This window comes from Rosa chinensis, chromosome 7, assembly GCF_002994745.2.
Source record: "Rosa chinensis cultivar Old Blush chromosome 7, RchiOBHm-V2, whole genome shotgun sequence".
Lineage (NCBI taxonomy): Eukaryota > Viridiplantae > Streptophyta > Magnoliopsida > Rosales > Rosaceae > Rosa > Rosa chinensis.
The window spans coordinates 64,776,186-64,794,540 of record NC_037094.1 but is presented as its reverse complement, the minus strand read 5'-3'; the positions used below and the strand labels follow the sequence as shown (position 1 = coordinate 64,794,540).

At 38.6% G+C, this 18,355-nt stretch overlaps 3 protein-coding genes across 3 annotated transcripts; 2 read left to right on the top strand and 1 right to left on the bottom strand.

The window, feature by feature from the left end:
- Positions 1 to 5,248: 5,248 nt before the first annotated feature.
- Positions 5,249 to 7,845, top strand: LOC112179459. The gene is made up of 5 exons (XM_024317877.2): positions 5,249 to 5,614; positions 5,712 to 5,785; positions 6,573 to 6,708; positions 6,860 to 7,177; positions 7,271 to 7,845. Exons 1-5 carry the CDS (start codon positions 5,489 to 5,491, stop codon positions 7,541 to 7,543), a joined length of 927 nt encoding a protein of 308 aa, XP_024173645.1. The 5' UTR covers positions 5,249 to 5,488; the 3' UTR covers positions 7,544 to 7,845.
- A 1,979-nt stretch (positions 7,846 to 9,824) lies between these two features.
- On the top strand, positions 9,825 to 14,745 carry LOC112180547 (putative pumilio homolog 7, chloroplastic). The gene is made up of 5 exons (XM_024319104.2): positions 9,825 to 11,853; positions 11,943 to 12,105; positions 13,378 to 13,541; positions 13,949 to 14,204; positions 14,285 to 14,745. Exons 1-5 carry the CDS (start codon positions 10,307 to 10,309, stop codon positions 14,387 to 14,389), a joined length of 2,235 nt encoding a protein of 744 aa, XP_024174872.1. The 5' UTR covers positions 9,825 to 10,306; the 3' UTR covers positions 14,390 to 14,745.
- A 387-nt stretch (positions 14,746 to 15,132) lies between these two features.
- On the bottom strand, positions 15,133 to 17,644 carry LOC112179768 (annexin D1). The gene is made up of 5 exons (XM_024318247.2): positions 17,522 to 17,644; positions 17,056 to 17,201; positions 16,607 to 16,825; positions 15,838 to 16,050; positions 15,133 to 15,594 (listed from the first exon to the last, which is right to left on the bottom strand). The coding sequence occupies exons 1-5, from the start codon at positions 17,595 to 17,597 to the stop codon at positions 15,298 to 15,300; spliced, it is 951 nt and encodes a 316-aa protein (XP_024174015.1). The 5' UTR covers positions 17,598 to 17,644; the 3' UTR covers positions 15,133 to 15,297.
- Between the last annotated feature and the right edge of the window lie 711 nt (positions 17,645 to 18,355).

Sequence of the window (18,355 nt, the reverse complement as noted above, 5' to 3'; positions counted from 1 at the left end):
TTAGGAACGTATAATTCTTTCTGTAGGAACTTATATTTTCTTTTTTTAATTTAAACTTTGTCTTTTTATAAGAATTTGAATAATAAAAAAAAAGGATTGTGGATTTCAAATTAGAAAATGTGAATTTCATTTCCAAAGAAACATAATTGACCCATTAAAAATGGTCCCTAGCAGTAGTCTATAAAATTAGAATTGTTTAAAAGGGACCAGTATCAATTAGTCTAGTAACATAAGTCTCTCTTTTATAAAAGGGAGGTTCGGAGTTTAACTCACATTAGACTCATTGTTGTATTTGATAAAAAAAACAAAAAAAAAACAATAAGATTGTTTAAGAGGGGGGATATATTTCCAATCCACTGTTTGCCACACCTACAAAACTCTTCACTGGAATCTAATTATGGTTTCTGATTCTCCAACCCCATGATCCAAACACAAATTGCACGAGGGGGTCATCAGTACTTTATGCAATACCATCTCAAACAAAATCAGAATCATAACAAAAGATAGAGGTAAAAACCACGTACAATCGAGTAGCATGTGTATATTATGTCAGCTGTTTTTTTTTTTTTTGAATGCTGAAATGCTTCATAAACAATATTCATACCGAATTTTAAAGGTGTATATATGTGTGTGTGTATATATATATATATATATATATATATATATAGATCTTATCCAAAACGAGACCTTGCTCTGAAATTAGAGTATAATTTTAATCAATCTTTTAGCCGATTTGATGCAAAAACATCTGTAACTATATTCACCTCTTAAAAAATATTAGTGAAGCAAATATATTTCACCTGGGTTTCTTTTCATTAGCAATTAATAGCATTAATGAATCAAGTAGTACCCCTACGAGTGATCGACAGCTCTACTGCTAAAAGTGCTTATGATGGATATTGTATGTTTCATTTTTTTTTTTGAGAAAAAGAAACCTTTATTGATAATAACCAAATTACACCATACGGGAATGACCGGTGGTGGACATGAACTCCCCACTCTCTTCCCTAAAACCTAAACCAGTTATGGGTCCGTCATCAAGAATGACTTCCATGAGCCGAAAGGGCCCAACCCCTAACCACCTATACCGCCCAACCACTCGGGCTACAAGAAATCCCGAGAATCCTGATACCACCTCATAGACAATCGCCAGAAAAACCAACGCCCTCTTCCACACCGTGTCCCAAACATACCAGACCACGTGCAAGGATCGCTCGTCAGCACATTGAACATAAGATAACATCGAAATTAAACCAATTCGTCCCCAGGAATGACACCACATCCATGGCACCTCAAATTGACCCAACCCTAGCTCATCAGAGTAGGGACATGCGAATGACCAGAAAGACCTAACCAAAATCCTAATCAAAAACCTAACCAAAACAATTACTCTAATTAAAAACATGAAACAGCCCCACCTACCGTCTTCCTTCGCCTTAGGTGACCCGCCGACAATCCACCTCCATAACACTGCCCCGTCAAACTCACATCGCCGGAAACACACAGTCCACACAGCAAGCCACGCCGACCTCAACTGTTGTCGGTCGAAACCAGAATTAATCCCAGATCCAGACGAATCCACACCAAAATCCAGTGCGAAACTCGCCATGCCTTGCCGCACGACCTTGTCCGTCCGCTTGATCCGCCTATCAACCCATCTCAGAGAGATAGCCAGCGCCATACAATCCATGGCATACCGCCGCCACGATCTGGCCTCAGGCCACCTGCTCCAAGCCTGCGTCAAAACCCAGCCACCCATCCTGCACGCCTGCGCTGCCATCCAAGAAGAAAGAAACGTAGTATACGACCCAGAAGGATGAAGCCGAAACCAGATACGGAGTCCCGATCCCCCACGATCCCGTCCGGCAACACCCATTCGTCGATGAGGCCGGAACCCACAGTCGACGTGGAGGCGCCGCCGGACAGGCAGCAAGCTCTCTTTTTTTTTTTTTTTGCGATTACCAAAACCCTAAAATGCTTCCCTGTAATCTCGGAGCCCTGCCCCTTCTCCTTGTACTATTTGTCAACCCCTAATAATTGTCATTTTTTGTATGTTTCATTGTTTCTTATTACTAATAATAATCATGATGATAGTCACACATAATATTATTTAAATGAAAATAAGATAATCTATAAAAGTCTTAACCTAGGAAAGATACCTAAAGCACCGCATTGGGTATGTTCCAAGTAATAGGTTATAGATATGGCACTGTGGGACATATCATTATGTTCGTCATTTAGGGTTTGGGTCCATATCTTTCATTCCCATTTTAAAATTTTTGTTCACCTAAATTTCTAGCTTGGTAATGATGAATATGCAATACATGGGTCACCAACCTAAGAAGCAAAGCTATGCAACATGTATTTGCCTTTGTTATAATGTTTTGAGAAATGATCAAATACCACTTGTTACATGTCTAGTGGATCTAAACATGTCTAGAAGTGCAATCTCATTATCATCTAAACCTAGGAACTATAAATATTGCTTAGGTAAGAGAATAATGTAACATTAAGAAAAGGAATTCTTACAAAAAAAGCTCCACTAGAGAATAATGCAACCGCAAGAAAGGAATTCTTACATGGTCATGCGAGCCATGTTTTTTATATATAATATAAAGTGATAATATGTAACATTTTTTGTATTAGTTGAATGCAACTAAATTGATTTGATCTAAACCCAAACTGAATAAGGTATTCTATTTTAATATTTTGCGTCTTCTTTCGTATTGGGATTTTACGACCTCATCTTCTAACCTCATAGTTGGTTATGAAAATTTGAAAAGAAGAGAACCATAGATATGATGATGATGAGAAAAATGTATATCAAGTTAACCGGGCTTTGGGCATGTGGGTTATGAGTGATGACTTCAAAGAGCTGCCCTTTATCATGAATTCATGATCGCACTTTCTCCTTTGTAAGGTCATGGAGCAAGGCCATTTCAGTAATTCCGCCAAACTCAAATTTTAAAATGAGTACCGTATAAGGTATATAACGGATACTTTATCGTTGCGTTGAAACACCGTATAATCCACTCACGAAAAAATATGACGAATATACCCCTGCCATGAAACACAACGAGGTGGGGGTGGTAAGAATATGAGAGAGAGAGAGAGAGAGAGAGAGAGCTTTACGCAAGATTTACACGTGAAAATCTGGCAGGAAGTGCCCCACGAATGAAGGGTACGACCTACGATAGAGAGAGAGAGAGAGAGAGTGATGTCTCACTTTCTTTCACATGGAGGAGATCGACCTGAAAATTATGATTCATTTCTTCTGGGGATAAAGATTAAAGGGGGAGCATATGTTATCCTGTGGAGGGAAAAAAATGAGTTGGTGCATGTGGTCTCTGATACGATCTTATGCAACAAAGTCGCAGCTTTGCCCGGCAAGCCTTTTGACTTTGCTACGTGCGTATTTAAGAGCTTGATCTATCACGAGGATCTTTGCTAATATGAGCGAAATGTAGAAGCGTACGTACTAGGGCTGTCAATGGGTCGTGTCGGGTTGGGTTCGTGTCGGGTCAAGGTTTTTGTCGTGTCGCAAGATACAAACCCAAACCCAACCCATTTAATAATCGTGTCAAAAATTTAAACCCAAACCCAACCTATTTATTAAACGGGTTACCCGTTTCCAACCCGCTTAACCCATTTAATAAATAGGTTGTGTCGTTTTTGATAAAATGACTCATTTAAGGGTCAACAATGCGACCCATTTAACTAAAAAAATGCATAAATTGATTAAATTCACTAAAAACTCCATAAGACGAAGAATGTAAATAATTATATATTATTCATAAATAATTAAATCCAGTAATTATAAAGCAAAATATTTCAAATTGTCTAATCCTATGATCAAATACTCCCAACGTCTAAAATTTCAGGATGAAGTATAGCATAATCGGGTTATACGGGTTCACTTCATGTTGGCGGGTTGACCCGTGGCCGACCCATTTATTAAATGGGTCATGGCGGGTTGACCCATGGCTGACCCGCTTTTTAATCGTGCGGGTTCAACCCGCTTTATTTCGTGCGGGTTTCGAGTCGTGTTATCGGGTCGTGTCGGAATTGACAGCCCTAGTACGTACTAGAGCCTTCTAGTTTCCAATATATAACGTGATCACCAAGTGATCGAAATATATACAAAAATAAAGACTGAGACTAAATAATTTCTCCACTTGAGGCTTGTTTCATATAGGTACTTCTGTATAAAAGTCATTTGTTTTTGTCAGCGTAGACAATTTCGGAGATTATAAAGTTTTTACCAAACAAAAAACTGAGTTTTTCAAGCCCTACCCGACCATAGCCACCAAGTTCTAAACGAAAGAAAAGATAGAAAAGTTGGAACACGGAAGACCCAATTTTAAAGAAGTGCTCCACCAACCTACGTGCAGCTTCATCCAAACCAAATTTCGGCATACTCATATATGGAACTCCAATTCTCCACCGCATATGTCCTACTCATAAAATTGACCCACTCCGCTATCATAAATTCGATGTAAATTTTGCATCCAAAAAGATAGTGTGGACATGTATTTTAATGTTTAATACATATAACTTAAAAATAAAAAAAATCCATCTACATAGAAAATATGTGAACACTCACGCCGTAGAAAAGAAAAAATTCATTGAATTAGCTAAATAGGGCATCCATATACAACTCACGACTTGTATAGAGGGTAATATAGATCTTGTTAGATTTTATAATTAATACATATTTTCTTAATATTGAAAACCACTCACTGAATTCTATATTGGTCTAAACAAAATTCAAAATCCAAATTTTTGTTTCAAGCTAATGAACAAATTAAAAAACCCTCCACCATCATCCTCTCACATGAAAACAAAAACAAAACATTACAAATTGATCGAAAGGCCGTTGGAAAAAAAACACATTATCTCCTTAAAATCGTCGCTAAACGCCTAAACCCACGCGCAATAAATCTTCCACAAATTTAAATTTCAAAACCGCCCCTTAACTCTCTCTCCCAACCCCCACCCAATCCCAGGACCACACGTAACCCCCCCCAACCCAAGTCAAACAGTCAACCCCACTCCTCTCACCAGGCCCATTTCCGTAAATCCACCCTCCACGTGGCTGTACCTCCGTTCTCACATGCCCGGCCTATCTCGTACGCGGTACAAAGATTCAAAAATCTCCAACAGGGTCCTTTTTTTTTAAATTATTTTTTCCTCTATAAAACCCGAACCCGACCCGTTTCCCTAATCTTCTTCCTTTTGTTTTAAAACTCCAAAGGAGGAGAAAAAGAAACTTGGCTCAACTCTACTCTCTACTCCAAGTTTCTCTACTATTATCCTCCCTTCAACTCCACCCTTTCCCCTCAACAGGAGGCTTTAAAATACCCACAAAACCCACCATTACACCCCATCAACGCCCCCGGAGCCCGAGGTCAGTCCCGTCATTTCACTCAAAACTCCGGCGCATTATTGGTGGTGGGTGGTGGTGAAGACCTTTCTGACCCGGCCCGAAATGAGCACTCCGGTGAGGAAGCCCCACACATCCACCGCGGATCTGCTCACCTGGTCCGAGACTCCGATTGCCGACTCTCCGGCGCTCTCCTCCTCCGCCGCCCGCTCCGGTTCTCGGCCTCACCAGGTATTTAAATTGGGGGGTGGTTTTTTAGGGGAGAGTTAGGGTTTTTGGTTTTTGATGATGATTGGGTTTGATTGATTTAATGTTTGGTTGGTGTTAGCCGTCGGATGGGATCAAAAAAGTGGTGTTTGGAGGTCAGGTGACGGATGAGGAGGTCGAGAGCTTAAACAAACGGTCAGATCTGCTTCTTCTGATTCGGCTTCTTTTCTCTTGTTCATCACATTTTGCCTTTTAGGATTATCAGTAGACTTATAAGTGGACCTGCTATTGATTTAACGAAATCTTCTTCTTTTGGACCACAAAGTGGGATTGATTTTTTCTTTTTCTTTTGGAATCAGAAATTAATTCCATCTTCTTCAATCTTTTCATTTCCTTGTTGGATAGTGTTCTTTTGTTCTGTAAAATTTGTGATTGGAACTTGAAGATTGATTTTTTTTTTTTTGGTTCAATGATCTGTGATCGATCTACTTATTTGGCCTTATTAATCCATGATGTAATTTTTTTTTCCGAGGAATTTTAATTTGTTAATGAATCAGTGAGTTTTCAAATTATGGTTTGTAAATTGGGTAATTTGTCATTTTGCTTCAATTTAAATTTAAATTTTTTGGTCTTCTAGACAAGTTTAATTAGCATTGGAAATATAATTGTATGTTTTGACCGTTGAAGAATTGGGTATTTGTCAGTTGATGGATTTTTATTATTCTGATTCCGTTAAGATTTTCTATTAATGATTTTCCAACTCTGATCAGATTTTTTTGTTGTTAATGTTTTAGACTTTTAATAAATGTGTTTACATTTTAAATTAGCAGTTATAAGATGAAGAATTGGGTTTTTGACATTTTAAAACACATTTTGTTTCAAAGCAGAAGTCTTTTGTGGAATTGGCTTGTTGACCAGGATAATCAGTATCCAGAATAAAATTATCAGAGATTTCTAATAGTGTTCACTTTGCAATGTCCAGAAAACCTTGTTCGGGGTACAAGATGAAGGAGATGACTGGGAGTGGCATTTTTACCGGGGGAGCGGATGATGAAGCATCAGAACCTGGTAGTGCTAATCCTACCCCAAATAGCAAAAGCGGAATCCGACTGTACCAGGTACCAATCGATATGTGCTACATTTAAGATTCTTTACTAAATCTTAGGTCATATAGGAATAAATGAAAGTACAGAGATCTTATAGTATGGCATGTAATTATGGCACAAAAACCCCTATGTGACTTTGTCTTTTGATGGTATGAAATGCCAGCAAGCGGTTGCTGGAATCAGTCATATCTCATTTGGTGAGGAAGAGGGTGTTGCTCCCAAAAAGCCTACTACAATTGCTGAAGTTGCAAAGCTGCGCGAGCTGAGTGGAACCTTGGAAACTGAGGCAGAGGCAGAGGCAAGGCTGAAGAAGCAGCTTTCAGACTCTAAATTTAAGGAGCTCAGTGGGCATGACATATTTGCACCCCCTCCCGAAATTTTACCTAGGGAAACTACTGCTCCACGAGCGCTGGCTTTGAAAGGAAGCATTCAAATAGGGGAACCTACTTCACCAGTACATGAACCTGTTAAGGTGTCTAAAGTGAGTGTATTGTATGACTGCTTGCACATAATGCATATCATTACAAATTTCTGTGTGCATCTAACTGATTCTTAATTTGGTTTCTGTATGTAGACTGCTGGAGGTCAGAACAATGTTATACCAGGTGAGGACCCTGTGTCCAAGACGGCGAAGAAGATTTATGACAAGAAATTTTCCGAGCTGTCAGGAAATGACATATTCAAGGGCGATGTTCCTCCGTCCTCTGCTGAGAAACCACTGAGTGTGGCAAAATTGCGGGAGATGAGTGGCAGCAACATCTTTGCCGACGGGAAGGCAGAGCCTCGAGAATATTTGGGTGGCGTACGCAAACCCCCTGGCGGCGAGAGCAGCATTGCTTTGGTATAACTTGCTAGGCGGTCTAACTTGGTTATTTTTATCACATGGTGTCTGGTTTTGTTCTTGTTCTCTTCTAGTGGTGGAGGATTGTTATTATATAATTTGACATTTTTATTGCGGGTTTTTCTTGGAGTCATGTTTTAGGTTATAATGGGGTCTGCTCATAGCTATGGACTATCTCTGCTAATTGGGTTGTGTATGTCCATATTTATGTGTTCTGTCAGTGCTTGTCTTAATGAAGTGCTTGGGCTGTTTCCCTGGGTTTAATTTAAACCATCATTTGTTCAGCCCTTGATCATAAATTTGCACCATTTGTTTGTGTTTCACATTCCAATCCTTAAAGGACAGTCTCCCTCTCCTTGGAGACAATTCTGTAGTGCTCAAGAGCATTGTTGCTCTTAAACAATCAACCGTTGGATCTGGTTGACGGGTAAAAGAGTATAACCGTTTGATGGGAGGTAAAACAGTATAACCGTTTGATGGGAGGTAAAACAGTATAACCGTTTGATGGGAGGTAAAACAGTATAACTGGTTTACGGGTAGATTGCACAAGAGAGTATTGAGTACCAATGCAGATTATAGAAGAGCACCAATGCCATAGGCCATGCTCTACAACCATATAACATCCATTTTCACAGAAGGGTTAGAGGAAGTAATTGTGACAACCAAGCATCACCAAGAATGCTCTAGAATCTTTCTTTGAGATTCAAAATGTTTTGGATTTACTTGATGCAAGAGTTGAAGAATTTGTACAACCAATAAAGAAAAATGGAGTTGTAGAGGCTGCCAATCTGCTACATAGGCTGCTATGTAGGGGACATGGTCACAGAAGCAATGTCAGAGCTCAGACTGGTTGACTCTTTTGTTGCCTTAATTCCATGCTAGGGCAGAGCAGAAAAATGGAGACAAACCCAAGTTCTTTACCCAAAATGCAATCATAAAATTTACCTTAGAGAAGTTCTTCTGCAGTTGAAATTAGAACCGGGTAAAAATCTCAAAGCTCTAATGGCATAAAAAACTAAATGCTCAGAGTTGGGTCAAGCTCAATGGTAGGGAAAAGACATTATGTGGAAAACTCTGGCTGGAGGAGTGATATGACCTACTTGTAGGCATAAAACAAGAGTGGAAGGTAGGCTAAGTCTCTGCTGCTGATAATGTTCTTGTTGAAGACTGACCAATTCAGAAGGAGAAGAACACATCAGCTACTTGCAAGTTGCAACCTCACTATATATAAATTGGCACTTCAGGATTAGGCAGATAGAAAAATTTCCGGATTTCAGCATACATTACAGATTAATTTCGGATTAAATACTCTTTCAGTCTATTTACTTTTGTAGCTACTTAGGTTTGTGGTTTTAGTTTAGTCATTTCGTTCCAAGAGTTACCTTTGTTAACTAGTGTAGTCCCATCTATCAATTCAAAGCAAAACACATAGAGATATTGGCTAACAATATTTTAAATAGAACACATGAGGAAATCGGATAATGACATAAAACAGTAAAAGAAAGAGCGAAAATTAGCTAAAGAGGAACACAAAGGTAACCAAAAAAGCCATGAATCGAATTGGTTAATTGGGTTAAAAGCAAACCCAAAAGTTACATGGACAATTTTTTCATATGTGAAGCCAACTATATCGAATCACTCTACTTACGAAGTTGCTAATAAGTTATAGTCCCCATCAATGTAGCCTCTCCTAAATTGATCATAGCCAAAATTCCAATTTCCCCAATGTTAAACTCAAAACCTCTTGAACCTTTTTCATTTGAGACAAACCTTCTATTCTATCTTACATTCTTACTTACCAATGGCCAGGGCATACAGAAATTGTTGGGCTAGAAGCCAAAAAAAATCTTCAGCCCAATCAGAAGCCTTCATTTTCAAAAGCGGGTCCCACCCACAGATGGTATTTTTCCTCGAGACTTCTGAGAAAAGAAAAATCAATTTTTCTTCTTGATCCTCTTTTTAGTTAGCGCCCCAGAAGAAGCCATATCACTTGCTAATAATAGCTTCAATCCAATGGGTCTGGACCCAAAACTTACCTCCCTCTAATTCCGGTAAAAGACTTATCAACAAAGAATAGTATATAGTCCACACGGGGTCAGAAAGGTAAATTGTAAATAGTAAAATAACCAACCCGAGTTATTCAAGGCGAGAAGAGAAAATCAAGCCGGTTAGTTAACTCTGTTTACGAAGTAGATACTATCATAACTAAAAAGTTCTGAACCTCAGCGTCTAAACTTTTTTTTACTAATATAATTATGGAAATTTACCATTACAAAATTCCAAAAGTAAAAATAAAGAAATTGGTACCAAATAGGCCAAGTCATACCTCCCCCTCTCTCTCTCTCTCTCTTCTCTCTGCTTTTGTTCTGTGCTGTAGTGGCGACTCTTCATCTGAATGGCGTGTGAGCGGTGACAGAGAGCATTGTACTCACTCTGAGACGCCCTCAAAACCCTGTTTTGATTCCTTTTCCTTTCGTCTCACAAAAACCCCATCGCCAAAATCCATCTAAGGACACTGATAGTGTGTGTGCATTGAAAATCACCTTAAAAAACCAGTGCTTTGGTTTTTGTGTTTTTTTGGGGTTGATACTAGTACCCGTCGTTGTGGAATCGTTTTCCTGACGTGGGTTTTCGGATTCTGAATCTGGGTTGCCATAAATATGTGATCTTTGTTCCTCTGTTTTTTTGGGCCACGTAGTTGATTGTTTTGTATATTACTGTGTCACATTGTTGTGTGTGTTTGTTGTTGTTGTTGTGGTGTGTGTTGTGATGTTGAGAATAGCTGAGCAAGACCAGAGGGTTTTGATGAACATGAAGAATGATAACAACAACAACAACAACAACAACCCAAGAATCCCTCCACCTTATTGTGATTCCAATCTTTTTCAGCTTCTGCTTCAGTCTAACAACCATCACCATGTGAGTGGTTCACCTATTAGCAGAGCTTCTCTGCAGTCTGAGTTTTCTCCTTCGAGTTCTTTCTCAAATGGGTTTTATTCCTCTGAGGATAGCTCTCCTTATTCTCCAACCCCATTTGAGGAGGCAAAGTATCAAACACCTCTTAAGCATTACATGAATGGAGGAGGGTTGTGGTTGGACTCCAAGCCAGCACCACACCATGAGTCTCATTATAATGAGATTTTGGGGGATGATCTGGGGTTGGCTGAGAGTTTTTACAGAATGAATATTGGGGATGGACATGAGGGTGGTGGTAAAAGGAGGGGGTTTGAGAGAGACCCAGATGGGTTTGGGCTTGGTGGTGGTTTCTTAGGGGGTAATTTTCCTTGGAATGTTGAGAACTATGGCTTGTTTGAAACTTCTAGGAACAATATGTCTGATGTTGAAGCTTTTCAGTCCTCTCATTTTGGTGTTAGAGGTGGTTTTAATGGTTATGTGGAGCCTGAGTTTCTTGGGTTGGGGCCAGAATATGTTGTTGGTGATTCAATGGGGGCTGTTCTAAATCATATGCAGCAGCCTAGTGCTTTGTGTTGTGGTCCTAGTGGTGCTAAGAACCAAATGGGTTACATGGTAGAGCAAAGAAAGGAACTGAGAGATGATTGGTATTACAGAAATGTTCAAGTAGAGAACCCATATGTTGCCAGACCTTACCTTGATGATGAATTTGTTTATTCACAGCTATGTGGAACAGATTCTAGTGCCGGAAAGGGTCTTATGTATCCTATGAGCTCTCCTCAGTTCCCCTCAGTTGCTCAGCTGTGTGTGGACAATGGTGCACATAATCATCCAGTGATAAAACAAAGGACTAGAGGAAATCCGACTAGGAAATGTGCAGGGCACTTAGAGGGTTTTAGAGGTGAGGATAGTCTTGATGTACAAGGAAAACATTTGAACCATGGTGTCACTAGGGGTAGCAAGTCTTCAAAGGCTAACAAGAAGAACTCTTGCACTAAGATGCCAATGAGGACAGAAGGAGAGCAAAGCTCTAGATTAGATTTGGATTCATATAATGGAGGAAGTAGTGGAAATGAATGTAGTCAGAGCAGTAATGACTCAATGAAGTCGCTGCTTACTTTGGGTTCATTGACTGAGGTCCAGGGATACATATACTTCCTAGCAAAGGATCAGCATGGTTGCCGGTTCTTACAGAGAATGCTCGATGAAGGAACCCGTCAAGATGTGCAATTAATATTTGATAGGATAATCAATCATGTTCTTGAACTTATGACGGACCCGTTTGGCAATTACCTAATGCAGAAGTTCTTGGACATGTGTAATGAACAGCAAAGAATGCAGTTTGTACTTAAGGTGACCAAAGAACCGGGACAGCTTGCGAGAGTTTCCTTGGACACACATGGGTATACACTTTGTACTCTACTTATTCATCTGTAATATATCTTATTACTGCTTCCTTGTCCCTGAATATGATTGGTGTTGTGGTTTTCAGCACTCGTGTGGTGCAGAAGTTGATCGAGACTGTGGAAAATGGGAAGCAGGTCTCTTTGATCATATCATCCCTTGAATGTGGTTTTCTTGATCTTATTAAGGATCCAAATGGCAATCATGTGGTACAGCGTTGCTTGGACTGCTTCAGCACTGAAGAGAACAGGGTATGTTTTCTTGTTACTTGATTGTTCAAATATCAAAGTTAAGGTTGAATAGCTTCTGTGATAATTATTTTTTATGTGGTAATTAACCTTGTGTGAGTGTGTTTTCTGAGGTCGATTCTATTCAACAACAATTCTCTTGAGGATGATTGATTTGCAAATGCTAGTCTGTCAAGTCATTTATTTGCTCTAGGCAGTGGATGTGCTGTGCAAAGTTAATCTCAAGCTTGGCATGTTTTCCAAATGCTAATGATGTTGTCTAATGCAAATGTAACCAGTAACGTCAATGCATACTCAAAAGCTTGGCATGCCTAAAAAAAAAAAAAAATCAAATTGCTAAACCAAATAATTGGTGGTTTGATCTCACTCCCCTGGCAATTTGGGCCAGCTACTCTAGTTATGTTCTTTGTCAACCTTGCGCTCTCACCTATCTTCGATCATTTTCTTGGAAGAAACCCAATCTATTTAATAAACAATCTCAGTACCTCTTTCCTGATTAATGCATTTCATTTTCCTCACCCCACAACTTTTGAAAATCTGATTTTGTTTTTTACTGTTTTGCCAACTATTTAGATAGTTGAAACTGAGTCTGATGATTGTTTAACTGTTGGGGGAAGGTTTCGGTCCAACTGTGAACCCTGCTTAACAATCTATGGACTAAATCACAAGTACTTGATTATCAGGAATCATTAGACACATTATCATGTCTAATTGTTGGATAATTTTAGTTTTTATCTTTCCTTCCAATTCATTTAGTTCTCTGTTAGTTCCTAGATGTTGTTGATCACTTCAACTAATTTATCTCTTGTTGGTAGACTAAATGCCATGATTTGTCATAGATAGTTCCTAGTTATTTTTTTTCAAGAAAAGTCATATATACTTGTACAGTTCCTTATGAATAACTGATTGGTAAATATACTTTTTAGGCCTGCATACACAGAAGAGTTTTTTAGCTTAGAGCAGAACAGAGCTTGACTGACACATAAAAACTCTAGACATTGCACGGAAAGGAAACAAGTATAAAAAATACTTGATCAATTCAAATAGATCATCTCTGTTGTGTTTGTTTTAGATTAGGAAAGTGGAAAAGTTTACCCGGAGGTGAGTTTATGCCTGGGGTTCAGATCAAATATAAACAAGCATGAACTTAACCAAGACGAAATTACTCAAGTCCAAACAGTGTTTAACGTTGATTGAGCACTTTCTGCTACCTACTTGATTTGTATAAAAGAATCGGAACTTAAAGTCCATTTGTTTGTTAATCATATCTTGCAGTTTATATTTGATGCTGCTGCAAGATTCTGTGTTGAGATTGCAACTCAGCGTCATGGATGCTGTGTGCTACAAAAATGCATTGCACATGCCAGTGGGAGACATCGAGATAAGCTGGTCACTGAAGTTTCTAGGAATGGGCTTCTCCTTTCCCAAGATCCGTATGGGTATTGATCTGGAGTTTTCACTAAACTGTCTAGTCTTTACTTTGCATTGGTAAACCCCTAATATGATATGATAACCCAAACTGGCTGCATTGGTATTTTATTCTGTTTCTTGAGGAAGTTAAAGTTTTGTTTACCAGCAATTTCTTTGGTTCAGAAGCAAACAAGGCTGATCTCTTATAAATTGATATTTCATGCTTATTCTGACATGATTCTAAAAGTTTGTAAGAACCCGAATCACTCTGCTACTTCTATTTTTTCCTTATTATGACATGATAGTAATCCTAGATATGCCTCTTATAAAATAATCCTACACATGCCTGTTCTAGTTCATGATTGTTTTGTTCTATGGTACAATTTGTTTGTTTCTCGGACTGAAGTATGGTTTTATTTTGTTCCATTTGCCACAGAAACTATGTTGTTCAGTATGTCATAGAGCTGAAAATCCCATCAGTCATGGCCAGATTGATCTCTCAGTTGAAGGGACACTTTGTACTCCTCTCCATGCAGAAATGCAGTAGTCATGTTGTTGAAAAATGCCTCAAGCACTATGAAGAGAGCCGAGCAAAAGTCATCCAGGAATTGCTCTCAGTTTCTCACTTTGAACAGCTGTTGCAAGACCCTTATGCTAACTATGTCATTCAATCTGCTCTTTCAGTTACCAAGGTTTAGAAACTAACATCTCTCCAAGTGATTTATAAATGAACTCTTTCTCATATGTCCTAATACTTTTGCTTCGTTTCCAGGGCCCTCTTCACTCTGCACTGGTTGAAGCTGTCAAGCCTCATACAATCTTGCGCCACAGCCCATACTGCAAGAGGATTTTCACAAAGGACCTCCTGAAGAAGTGATGTGTTTTAGTGAAAGAAGTGTTGTTGTTCTCTATGTTAATTACTAATAACTCCTCTGTCTTGGCTCTTTAGCTTAGATATGAGATATGTTGGTTTACATGTCTTATTATCACCAGGTGAAGGGTGCAATTTTTGGCTTTCTGGAAGGCATTAAGAAGTCTGAAGCAGTTAAAACAGAGTTCTGCTTCCAGTTACTCATGATGTAATACATCATTCTGTTGTTTTGTGTCTTAATCTTAATCACAACTTTTGATGTATGATATTCCACTACTAGAATTGTGGATATCTGAGTAGATGTTGTATAAATGTGATGCCTGGATTTGTTTTGCTGAAGTTGAGATAGTTTATAGGCATCAGCTCTAGTGCGTTATTATATAGTTTCCTTTTTCCATTTCCTTTTTCCATTCTGTTGTGAGAATGTCATATAACCCATGGATTTCCAAGAAAAGGAAAGACTCCAAATTCACCTAGAAAAGTTAAAGCAAGAGTAGCAAAGATCTTCAGCATCAATTCAATGATGGTTAAAAGTCTTTAACTTTCACTCAAAAAATGAAATTAAAAAAGTCCTTAACTTGAGCTGCAAGAAAGATACACTGAAGGACTGAAAACAAGATGCTCTTCAAATGTAAGAAGAAAACAAGATCTTCTAATATTAGTAGAAATGCGAATGAGTTGCAATATTTCTTTTGACTTTCCGATAACACTTCATAGATAGTCAGATAGATGGCTAACCAAAGACTCCCTTAACTTTAACAACTTCAACTTTACTTGAGGCAACTATTTATTTCAAATATGAATCTGTAATGTCATATTGCCGCAGATAGTTTTATTCAAAGAGGCATAACCTCAAAACGTAAGAAACCACATAACACATCAAGTATAATGTGTCCTCAAAAGACCATATAGGTTTAAGCATTCTCATGTCCAACCAGGGCCAGTAGCACTGACTCATAATCCCCATGAGTGTCTTTCTTAATGGCCTGATCCAGAGTGACACTATTCCTCTTGTGGTACTCCTCCTTTATAATCTTCAGGTCAACCTCAGCCCTTGTAGCAACAACTCTGGTGAGAGCACCTTCATCCGTTCCTAGTCTGTTGATTGCCAGACGAAGAGACTTCTCGAAATACTTCTCAGGGCAGATCAAGCACTTGATTGTGGACCTTAGAATTGCGAGGTACTCGTCCTTGGGGTCAGCTTTCAAATCCTGCATAACAGAACACTCATCAAATCCAATCCACTAAAATATAAGAAAGGTCATGATATTGGCTAACCATTATGATCTCAATCATATGAAGCACACTACTAAAAGTTCTGGAGAAGAAATATAAAGCCTTTCATGTATACTATCAGAGGCATTTCGCTAAGCTGATGTAGGAACCATATAAAGCGCAGGAAAAGATATCTGATGGCACCTGGCTGAAAATAGTTATAAAACTGAATTGCATACCTTATTGATATCATTACCAAATTCATTCTTGTAGTGATTGAGAGTTGCATTGATCTGCGCTTTGCTACGTGTAGCCAAAATCCTGATGATCTCCTCATGATTGTATTCTTTGTCGGAGATCTTTTCATGGAGTAGCTTAGCCTCTGATTTTGCCAGAGTCATGTTCACCTCATCTCCCTCATATCTATATGAGCTGACAAGGGGCACCAAAAGCTGAAAGGAGCAAAGGTAGGCAGTATTTCTATAGTTGGTTTAAAGAAACTAAAATCTCAGAGAACTAAAATTCTGATATGATAACTTCATATTAACTTGCCCAGCAAGGCAGCACGAATATACATAGTAACATGAACAAACAGGTAGAAGAAAAGCATATCAGGGGACAATGGATGACTTCAGGCAATGGTTTCCTAGGAATATAATTTAGTTATTGCCTGAAGCTGCGCTAATTCTACTCCGCTGCCACCAGCCATTATGCCAGTGATAATTTTCAGTCACAAGTCAGTGGGAAGACTATAGCCTATTATAATCAACCAGTCAAGGAATCTATTACTTTGTGAAGGCATTTTCATGAATTGAAAAGTGAAAGTCAGCCTCCTAGAGTAGGAAAATAATGCATCAAATGACAGACGTGACTGTAATCTTTTGCCAAAACAATGCAAAAGCTACAATTCAACTCATAACTAAATAACTCAAGGGGAGTCTTGTTAATTGAAAAATAAGCCATTTGACTTCTAGCTAGGCTGAAAGAAATTTATTCCAGAAGATGCACCTTGCGGAAGTCCCCAGTTGTGTGATGTGCAACATCCTCTTCAAGGGACTTCTTGTAGCGCGAATGATATTCCTGCCTTGCCAAAAGTAGGCCATGTGATGACCTAGAGCAGGCTATTTCCGCAAGAACCTGATTGCTTGAAGTCCACTTCTTTGTCGCCTCATTGGCTAAAAATGCATCGCGCTCAGCAGGATCAAGCGTCCAAAGCATAACAATCCTCTGAGAATTTAAGAAACAAAAATATGTCAGCTCTTACAATCCTAAACAATCAGCTTCTAAAAGCTAGTGAGTTCTCATCCAATGATGAAGAAAAGAAGATTAAAATGACGAGCTTAATGTACTGCCTTGTCTTTTCAGAATAAACAATCTCATTGGTATGGTTTGTGTAAAATATTCAGTCAAATCGTCTGCACATTGCTAAAAGAAATTATGCACACAACAGAACAAACCTCAAAGTCCCTTGTAAGTTCTTTGTCCAGTTCCTTAAGGAGATCTTCTCCATAACTTTCGGCATAAGTTTTTCGGATAGCTTTTCTTTGAGCAGCATTTCTATGCCCCAAGATGGATATGATCAAGTCCTCATTGGTTCCCCATCCTTCAAAAATCAAATTGATCGAACATTCAAAGTCTAGATAAAATGAAACAACCAGAACATGAAGTGATCGATGTGATAATACCAGAAAAAAGCAAGATATATAACGACTTATTATCATCACATCACATCATACAGGACACACAGAAACATCCTCATCAAATCATACAGCGATCGATGTAGATATGATCGTTCACAAAACATTATCAGATCATTCGCGTCATGTTCATCACTAACAACGGGATCGGTGATTTGGTCAATAAGCATGAGTTTAACAGGAAATGAAATTGATATGTCAGATATTTAAAATAAAAAGGAGAAACCTTTGAAGGCTTTTTTGAGCTGCTCGGAGTCTTCGGCCGGAGAAGGAACTTGTGCTGGGACTGTAAGGGTCGACATCTTCAGTATTCTGTGTAAGAAACTCGATGTTTGTCCTTAATATAAGTGTGACGTTGTGACCCTTTGTTTCTATATATGGTCTTTCCTATATAGGGCCATTGATACCATCGCCACGTCAAATATTCCTACATTTGTTTCTATTCAGGTCAAGAATTATTTAAATTTTGATAGAGGAGAAATTTCATATACACCGCACTAATTACTTAATTAGTTAATTAATTAATGCATATTTTTGAGGGATTTTATTTAGGGATTTTATTTTTTCACTTACCTCGTTAAGTTTTTTTTAATCTCCGCTTACCCAAAACACTCTAAGGAAGTTTTCTCTAATACCCCATTAAGTTTTTGTTTAATTTTTTTTATTGCTTTGTTTTTTGTCTTTAGACCATTTTACCCTCACCCCTTTGTTACTTAGAGAGAGAGAGAGAGAGGGAGAGAGAAAAATCATAGGAGACTTTGCCGAAGCCTGGTCACCGGTCGTCGGATTTCGGCCAATTTTCGCAGGATTTCAGTCACCGTCTGCCGCCCACCTGAATTTTCTAAAAACCTCGTCGGATGTCCCCAAAGAGGTTGTCAGAGATATCATAGGTCGCTGGAAAGGTTTATTGCCTCCCAATAGAAGTCTATTGCACCCCAATAGATGTTTCGATCATCGAAATTGGAACTAATCTTCCTAAAATTAGACAAATAAAACTTTGATTAAAGAAAAAAAAAAACAAGGAGATTACATCAATTCAATAAGTTTATTGCCCCCTAAT

What these genes read in the sequence shown, in the direction of transcription:
- LOC112179459 (XM_024317877.2), top strand. Translation starts at nt 5,489, where the DNA reads ATGAGCACTCCGGTGAGGAAGCCCCACACATCCACCGCGGATCTGCTC. An exon ending in GCGGAATCCGACTGTACCAG is followed by an intron (nt 6,709 to 6,859) that starts GTACCAATCGAT and finishes ATGAAATGCCAG; the next exon opens with CAAGCGGTTGCTGGAATCAG. An exon ending in AACCTGTTAAGGTGTCTAAA is followed by an intron (nt 7,178 to 7,270) that starts GTGAGTGTATTG and finishes TTCTGTATGTAG; the next exon opens with ACTGCTGGAGGTCAGAACAA.
- LOC112180547 (XM_024319104.2), top strand. Translation starts at nt 10,307, where the DNA reads ATGTTGAGAATAGCTGAGCAAGACCAGAGGGTTTTGATGAACATGAAG. An exon ending in TCAGCACTGAAGAGAACAGG is followed by an intron (nt 12,106 to 13,377) that starts GTATGTTTTCTT and finishes CATATCTTGCAG; the next exon opens with TTTATATTTGATGCTGCTGC. An exon ending in CTGCTCTTTCAGTTACCAAG is followed by an intron (nt 14,205 to 14,284) that starts GTTTAGAAACTA and finishes CTTCGTTTCCAG; the next exon opens with GGCCCTCTTCACTCTGCACT.
- LOC112179768 (XM_024318247.2), bottom strand. Translation starts at nt 17,597, where the DNA reads ATGTCGACCCTTACAGTCCCAGCACAAGTTCCTTCTCCGGCCGAAGAC. An exon ending in CAACTGGGGACTTCCGCAAG is followed by an intron (nt 16,051 to 16,606) that starts GTGCATCTTCTG and finishes TGCTCCTTTCAG; the next exon opens with CTTTTGGTGCCCCTTGTCAG. An exon ending in TTGGTAATGATATCAATAAG is followed by an intron (nt 15,595 to 15,837) that starts GTATGCAATTCA and finishes TCTGTTATGCAG; the next exon opens with GATTTGAAAGCTGACCCCAA.